At 40.3% G+C, this 8,525-nt stretch overlaps 1 protein-coding gene across 1 annotated transcript; it reads right to left on the reverse strand.

Annotated features, from left to right (window-relative positions):
• Positions 1-1,159: 1,159 nt before the first annotated feature.
• Positions 1,160-2,041, reverse strand: LOC145999262 (putative peptidoglycan muropeptide transporter SLC46). The gene has a single exon (XM_083136199.1). The coding sequence runs from the start codon at positions 2,039-2,041 to the stop codon at positions 1,160-1,162; it is 882 nt and encodes a 293-aa protein (XP_082992325.1).
• Between the last annotated feature and the right edge of the window lie 6,484 nt (positions 2,042-8,525).

Consider the following 8,525-nt stretch of genomic DNA (forward strand, 5'->3'; position numbering starts at 1 on the left):
AGACGCTCATTTGTTTCGTCCCGCAAGCATCGTTCAGTACCTTGTGACACGAAAATTCCCGACGTTAGTCGAAGATAATTCAACTGCTTGATGATTCGTTGTGTCCCAGCCCCATCTGGAAATGAGAGCAGCATATATATATTTATATACTAGTTGATTGCCCGGAGTTGCCCGGGTATTCATTTTTCCCAATCTTCTATTAGACAGGAAAGTAATGAATTCTAATTTTAGTGTAACATAAACTTGAAGTTGAACGGCATTGAGAGTGTCACTATTCATCTCAGCGGTCCCGAAAACTATGGATTCCACACTAATATCGGTCGTTTTACATGTCACCCCTTCCCACCCCCACTCCTACGGGGTGCCAGGGGTGTCTTGGAGTTGAACGCCATTGGGTGTCACTATTCATACTAGCGACTCCCGACAACTACGGATTCCACACTAATATCGGTCGTTTTCGATTATATTCAAATGTCACCCTCTTTTCACTCCCTACCCTGGGGGTGCTAGAACTGTCTTGGAGTTGAACGGCATTGGGAGTGTCACTATTCATCTTAGCGACTCCGACAACTACGGATTCCACACTAACATCGGTCATTTTCGATTATTTTTACGTCACCCCCTTTCTACCCCCTCCCCTAGGGGTGCCAAAGGTGACTTACTCCCACAGCGTTTATGTCTAGATTGTAAGTCATATGTGTACCAAGTTTGGTCATCGTGAATGTCACCAATTAGCTTAGAGACTCCGAAAACTATGGATTCGACACTAATGTAGATCATTTTTGACATTTTATTTTTCACCCCCTCTCACCCTCCATCCCGATAGGTGATGAACTTGGAGTTTAACGGCATTGGGAGTGTCACTATTCATCTTAGCGACCCCGACAACTACGGATTCCACACTAATATTGGTGGTTTTCGATTCTATTTAAATGTCACCACCTTCCCACCCCCACCCCTAGGGGTGCCAGGGGTGTTACCCCCATAGTATTTCTTTCGAGATTGCAAGTGATACGTGTAACAAGTTTTTTTTTTAAATCGCTCCAGGCGATACATTTATATATATATAGGTAGATTAGATAAGATATTCTTAATTGTAAATTCCATTTAGAGCCCTCAGCTAATCATATGGATTGGGCTGAGAGATGATTTGAAAAATCTACTCACCGAAAAACGGCCCATAGCTGAAGAAGCAGACGAAGATAAGAAGCATTATCTGAAGCCGTCTGGACCCTTCTCTTCGCCTGAAGGCTGTTCTGAAGGAATCCAGGACAACGGTCCACCAGGATCCCTCATGGGATTTCTTCTCCTCCTTTATCCTGAACAGCGCGTAGAGGAACCCCAGAAGATAGAAGCCGCCGGTAACTCCAAACGTCCCGTAGAACCCCGTGTACTGGTAGATGAGACCAGCAATGGCTGTACCTATTGGAGACCCAAGTAGGAGACACGATAGGGCTATCCCCATACGCATGGTCCTGCTGTCCTCGTCTGTTATGTCGAACAGGTAACTCTGGATGCCAACGGTGAGGCATGCTCTTCCTCCTGAGGCACCACGAGGTAGGCCATCTATAATAGCCGTGAGTTCAGGACTGATTGTCCTGAACGCCACTGACAGGATGAGGAAGACTGAAGAGACCATGCCTCCTAGAAGAGGAATCAGGATCAGCGGCTTCCTGCCGTATCTGTCGCTCCAGGCACCTGCAAATACCACAACAACTGCTGGAATAAGATTCTCCAGCAGTGGCCTCCAGATATCTATAGTGGCGACAATCTTCTGGGCGTCCGTTTCAATGTTCCTCGTCTGATTGGTCACCTTCCCGGCAGCATAAGAATCACACTCTTCATCCGTGTAGTTGAGATAGAGGTAGCAACACTTCTGAAGCAGCAGATTTTGACTTACAAGACTTCCAATAGAGTATGCAAGCACAATACATGCGGCGCTAGGTTCCACTGTGATGTTAACAACAATTGACTTCAGAAATTGCCACCACCCTCTTTTGTCCTGTCCAGAATCACCATTCACAGAATCTTTTCTTTCCATCTTGTCAGAAAACAACTCTAAAATTCCTGCCACTGGTCAGCACAATAATGACTCAGTCGAAATACAAGATCATCGGCTTCTTCAGTCCCCCATCAACATTGCCAGATAAGACGTAATCAGTAAAAGACAGATACGGTTTCTAGTGACACAGTACATTGTATCACGTGCAATTGCTATTTCGAATTAATCTCGAGCCCATTATTGTGCAGTAAAGCTTTTTTGTCATTGTTGTACTTCGCGTGTTTGCATTCTCTAGTGCAAAAAAACACATTGTAAGCCGGGTAAAATTGGCAAGAAACGGAAAAACCGGAGTCTGTAAGCTTCATGCTGGCACTGAAACACCAGCGCTTAAGGGTGACAGATAGCACTTAAAAATGCTTTGATCTCAACACTATAAATAATTTCAGCAAATAAATAATGCTGTTAAGAGTACTCAGCTTGCAGACACATTATCATGTACGGTCAAAAGCACATTTATTAGAATATATGATCAGTGGCGGCGATTAGGGTGCGTTGGGGGCAGTTGCCCACCCCACTTTTTGCCACTTTTGCGCCCGCACTATGCTAAACCTTATCTAACAAGGGAAAGAAAACTGTACTCCCACCCCCCAGTTTTGGCATCTTGCCCTCCCCTAGTTTTGGAACTCAATCTCCGCAATGTAATGGCGCCTCCACGATAGCGCAGAGGTAGCGTCGTCGCCTTGTAATCAAGGGATCCCTGGTTCGATACCCGGTAGAGGCACACAGTGGTTCTGATTCCATTTTAAATTGTAGGTCCAGCCCCGATTAGCCTTATTGTGCATAAAGTAAAATTAAAACACCAAATCAATCAATGAATCAATCCGCCCATGTTATAATGAATGGTCGAATTATCAACTATAATCGAGATAATTTTTTTTAATCAGGGTTGTTAAAGGTCGAGTAACCCATAAATTCTAACGGGTTGTATTGGGTTTCACTGCAGGACCGGAACATTTTTCTCGCACAATTTAAATTCAGTCCAAGATGTGTATTGTTACATTGAAGAAAGGTTCCTTGACCGTATTTTAATTGTTCCTGAAAAATGGTTCCTGGACCGTAATTAAATTGATCCGGAAAAAAGGTTCCTGGACCGAATTTAAATTTGTTACAGATAAAAAGGTTCTTTACGGTCCAGAACCCATTTACGCTTGCTGATTTTCTCACCTGGACAGGAATTGAATTTAATTAAAATTCCTGGACGTTTAACAACCCTGATTTTAATATTACAATTTTTGTTCTGCGGATCATTACGAAACTTGGCTTCCAAATATATCAAAATTATACACTAATATCTAGATTCGGGTGGAAGGCAATATCCCTCGCGCCGATCTCAGTGGCGTAGTGGTTATCACAGGGCGCCAGGGGCCCCGGGTTCGAATCCAGGGCGGGAATTGGGTGTTTTTTGTGTGTCCATATCATCGCCCATCCTCATGGTCGCAATTAGCCAAAAGTGGAAGAAAAACAAGGCTAAATATAAAAAATCTTTTAGATTCGCTGAAATGTTGTTCTTGTAATCCTATTTCCTTAAATTTTGTAGGAAAATAAACTATCATAATATGTATGTACAGGTACTTTGCAATCCTCAGTAATTATTTTATTCGTAAGGAAAATAAATAGATTCAAACATCTTAGAACAGTCGAGAGGAACATATTTCCACGATACTTTGCAGATTCGTTACTGAACGTGTGTCTGAATCATAAATGTCTGTAATTGATTCAAAACAGTAATGTTGCCTGTAGTACGATTATATATTATATACTATATAATGGTATTATATGGATGCGAAACTTGGTTCATAACATTAAAAGAAGAACATAAATTAGGAAGTATTTGAAAATATAATCCTTAGAAAAATATTTGGAGCTAAAAGGCATGAGGAGTGGGAAGGTTACATAATTTAGAACTGCGTAATTTTTTATTCCTGTCCAGCAGCGGCGGCGAGTAGGGGGGAGATATGCGGGCAGTTGCCCCCCCCCACACTTTTCGTCACTTTTGCCCCCGCACTATGCTAAACCTTATCTACAAAGGGAAATATACTGTCTTTGCCCCCCGGTTTCGGAACCCATATCCAGATATTATTAGAATGATTAAATCAACAATAACAGGTTGGCAGGCAATGTCGCACGAATGGGAGAGGAAAGAAGAGTTTTCAGGATTCTTGTTGGGAAACCTGATGGTAAGAGACAAGTAGGAATGCCAAGACGGAGATGGAGGGATAACTTTGAGACGGACCTAAAGGAAATCGGTAGGGATGGAAAATATTGGATTGATCTTGCCCAGGATAGGGACAGATGGAAGGCTGGTGTTGCTGCAGCCATAAACCTTCGGGTTTAAGGAGGCTAGAGAGTCAGTTTAGTTATTTGATTCAAAATGGAATGAAAGCTAGTGAAAGTTACATGTGATCAGTGGAGGATTACGTTGTCGCTTTGATACAAGGGGTATCAAATTTCATACCCGGTAGAGGCACCTAATGGTTCGGATCGCACGTTAAACTGCAGGTTTAGTCCCGCTTAGCCACAATGTACATAAAGTGAATCTAAGACAAAAACTCTAACTAGCAAACTGTGGCGGATTAACAAATTTCTCTCCCCAGAGGCGGATGGCTTTCTTTGGATGTTGCCGTAAAACTCTCATCTGTTCTAAACATTTTCCGTTAATTAATGATTAATAGTATCAACAGAGCAAGATCGGATAATGGAACACCACAACGTTTGACTTATCTTTCTAACACCCCCATTTGTTTTGCATCTTCATACAATTTTTGCACAAAGCCTTGATTTAGTGCTAAATTTACAATTGCAGAGTGGCATAAATTCAGAATAAGAAATTTTTAGTTTCGTCAAATCCTTAACATAATTTTTCACTAAAAGCAATTTGTTTCAGGCCTAACTGTAACCCTAAAATTTGATTGTAATCACTGTTATAACAGTTTCGTGAACCAGTAATGACCGTTAACTGTTTAAAAACGGTCACGGTAATTTTTTTATGGTAGTGGAATGCCAGTAACGGTCATAAACCGTAATTTTTCCAGCCAACATTTTAAAGTCCATGTAATATTAATTTTTACAACGTGTTTTTAAAATGAATATTTATTATCTCAGTGTAAAATTTAGAACCCTTGAGGTACGGAAATTTTAACTGCTCCTATTCTAAATCTATGTAATGGTCGTAAGCTATACCTATTTACCGAAGGTATATTGCTAATTTTACATTAGACGGAGCGATGGCATAATTGCAGTCTTCAGGGAGGGAGGTGGGGCATCATACTTACTGCCATTTACTTGATGATTTATTGTTGGTTTTTTTTTGGAACGAACCTTCATATTTTACCTAAGTTTTGAATTTGATTTCGGGTTTTAAGTCCACTTTATGCACAGTAAGGCTAATCGGGACTGGACCTACAGTTTAAAGTAGGATCCGAAACACTATGTGCCTCCATCGGGTATCGAACCTGAGAGCCGTTAATTACAAGGCGACGACGCTACCACTGCTCCATCGGGGCGGCCACATCTTTTACCTAAGTGAGGTCTACTATTTGCATTACTTACTCTTAAAATTATTGAGTAGTTATTGTTGATAATTTTAGGTCTTCGGAAAGGGGTGTGGTGAACAGACCTCTGCTTTACACCATCTACGTTGGATCTTCTGTCAGTACCAGAACTAAAGCTGGGCGCGAAGTGGCCAGAGGCGGGGTAGATAAAAATCGCCAGTAGTTCGAAAGTAAATATTGCATACGGTACTAATGATGTAACTATATAGCGATGGTCAATATATTTTTCTATAAACTGACAGCCATAGAGGAGGGGGCCGTTGCCGACACTGGATAATTCTTGGTGGCCTAGGCTCCACCGCGTCTGTCGGTCCTAAGGACCTCTATATACATAAAGTTGCACTAGGCTCCACTTCGTCAGATGACCACGTCAAGGCAACTTTATGTATATAGAGGTGCTTGTGACCGACAGACGCGGTGGAGCCTAGGCTACCAAGAATAACACTGGGGAACAAACAAAAGATTTTATTTTGCGGCATAAAGTTTAATAACAGTTTCAGCACACAAAACAGCTGTGATTGCCAATTGTATGATTGGTTCAATTGAATTGACTCCAGTTATAAAAATACACACCATGGAAAATGTAGGAGGTAAAATTACTCTACGCTTTTCTCGGGAATATCAAAATTTGATAATGGGCTGAAATTCCCATTAAGAAACTTATTTATTTATTTGTACATTGTTGCCAGGCAACTTATGAAGCATTGCTAGGCAATATATCGGACACTCAACAAAGCTTAAGGAAGAATATCAAAACATAAAAATGGTTTTAGAAAAAAAATTGAATATGCTGAACATAAGTGGCTCGTGTGTGTGGATTTGAAGATGGTGAATTTTTTACTAGGACAGCAAAGTGGGTACACAAAGTATCCCTGTATCCTATGTTTGTGGGATAGTCGTGCTAGAGAAAAGCATTGGACGATAAAAGTTTGGCCCCCCAGGGAAAATATTAGTGGGAAAAGCTAATATCATTCATGAACCGCTGATAGATAGGGACAAAATCATCCTTCCGCCACTGCATATTAAACTTGGGTTGATAAAACAGTTTGTAAAGGCCTTGCATACAAATGGTGATTGTTTCAAATATATATGCCACACTTTTCCAGGACTAAGTATTGAAAAATTGAAGGCAGGAATCTTTGACGGACGACCACAAATTCGTACACTTATAAATGATGCCAATTTTACAAGTTACATGTCTTACATCGAATCTGAGGCCTGGCTGAGATTTGTGTCCATCGTCAAAAACTTTTGGGGAATCACAGAGCAGAAAAGTACCCCGATATAGTTGGAAATATGTTGAAAAATTTTGAGAAATTGGGAGGTAATATGAGTGTGAAGATACATTTTCTACATAGCCACATTGACAGATTCCCTGAGAACGTTGGTGATTTTAGTGAAGAACGGGGAGAAAGGTTCCATCAGGATATAAGGATAATGGAAGAAAGGTACCAGGGACGGTGGGATCGCCACATGATAGCTGTCTACTGTTGGAGCTTACAGAGGGATTGTCCTAAAAAGCAATACAGCAGGAAATCGTATAGAAAGCATTTCACATAGTTTGTTACTTCATTGTGTACATATTTTCTTAATTATTATGATCATAGGCCTATATAAATTTATTTTTATAATAATTATTGTAATCACAAAAAGAAATATTAAATTGTTGTTGGAAGTTCATTTATATGTATGTCTTATGTTTCCGCCATTTTGGTTTAGTTGCATTTATTTCATAAATTAGAGCCAATTCAGGAAATATATTATTATATCATTATTCAGCAGCATGAAATTACCCTAAATTAGCTCTCAAACACTGTGCCGCAATTTCACTGTTCCCCAGTGTAATCCTCCAAGGCAACCATTTATGTGACCTAAGGACTACACGCTATCTTGAAGACGGAGGCAGATTCAGCCTCCGAAACGTAGGTTAAATAACAGTGGTTAAAAGACCAAAAAAACTAGAATGATATTATATGGGTGTTATACGATATCATAACTCATCCCCATCTTCGCCAATTAGCCAAAAGGAGCACAAGCAGTAAAATAAAACAAATCAATCAACCAATCAAGACGCCAATACCAAATCGCGTTCGCATTGTTGCCAATACACGTGGTGTAAAATCAGTTGCATATATTTTTAGCGTGTATAATTCTGAATGTGAATAAGGGCGAATGTGTAGTTCCCCATGTAAGATGAAAAATTAAGTTTTTCCCTCTATTATGTAAGATAAAGGTCGTACTTGGCTCGCATGGTATTTGGTTACTTTTCCATTCAGAGAAGCACCGAGAAACTTCTCTCATATGCACTTTTTGCAGACAAGGATTCACCTGTTTTACTATCTTTAGAAAAAAAGGTATCCAAAATTTAAGTTTCATTGTCATTTTCGGGTTCGGCACTATTCTTTTCTCACAATTATCAGTTGCTTAAACAGAACAACAAACAAAAGCCTAAATTTTGTTATAATAATGGTATAATAATATTGCATGAAAAAGAGAAAACAAAAAATGTAGATAATTTGATGCTGAACATATTCGATGATGTGAATAGTTTCCAAGAGGAAAATGGAGTGCCGGCCCCCGTGGTGGAGTGGATAGCACATCGCGCTACGACGCCAGGGGTCTCAGGTTCGAATCCTGGCCTGGGCATGGATGTTGGTGAGTGTCCATCAATTTCATCATCATATCATCACTCATCCCCGTCTTCGCAAATTAGCCAAGGGTGGCACAAGAATCGAAGTAAAATAAGGCAAATCAATCCAACCAAGAGGAAAGAAAAATTTTCAGCTTACATTTATTTTGCCCAAACATCGGTTTCCTACCCATATTAGTTGTTCCCGCGAGCAAATGGCAACAATAATATATTTCTTTCGGAGGATATTTTTGAGGAAACAACTTTAGCAAGTGTTAGAAAA

The sequence above is a fragment of the Lepisma saccharinum genome, chromosome 15 (assembly GCF_977018435.1).
Source record: "Lepisma saccharinum chromosome 15, izLepSacc3.1, whole genome shotgun sequence".
Lineage (NCBI taxonomy): Eukaryota > Metazoa > Arthropoda > Insecta > Zygentoma > Lepismatidae > Lepisma > Lepisma saccharinum.

Excerpts from the sequence above, each read along its gene's own strand:
- LOC145999262 (XM_083136199.1), bottom strand. The coding sequence starts at position 2,041 with ATGGAAAGAAAAGATTCTGTGAATGGTGATTCTGGACAGGACAAAAGA.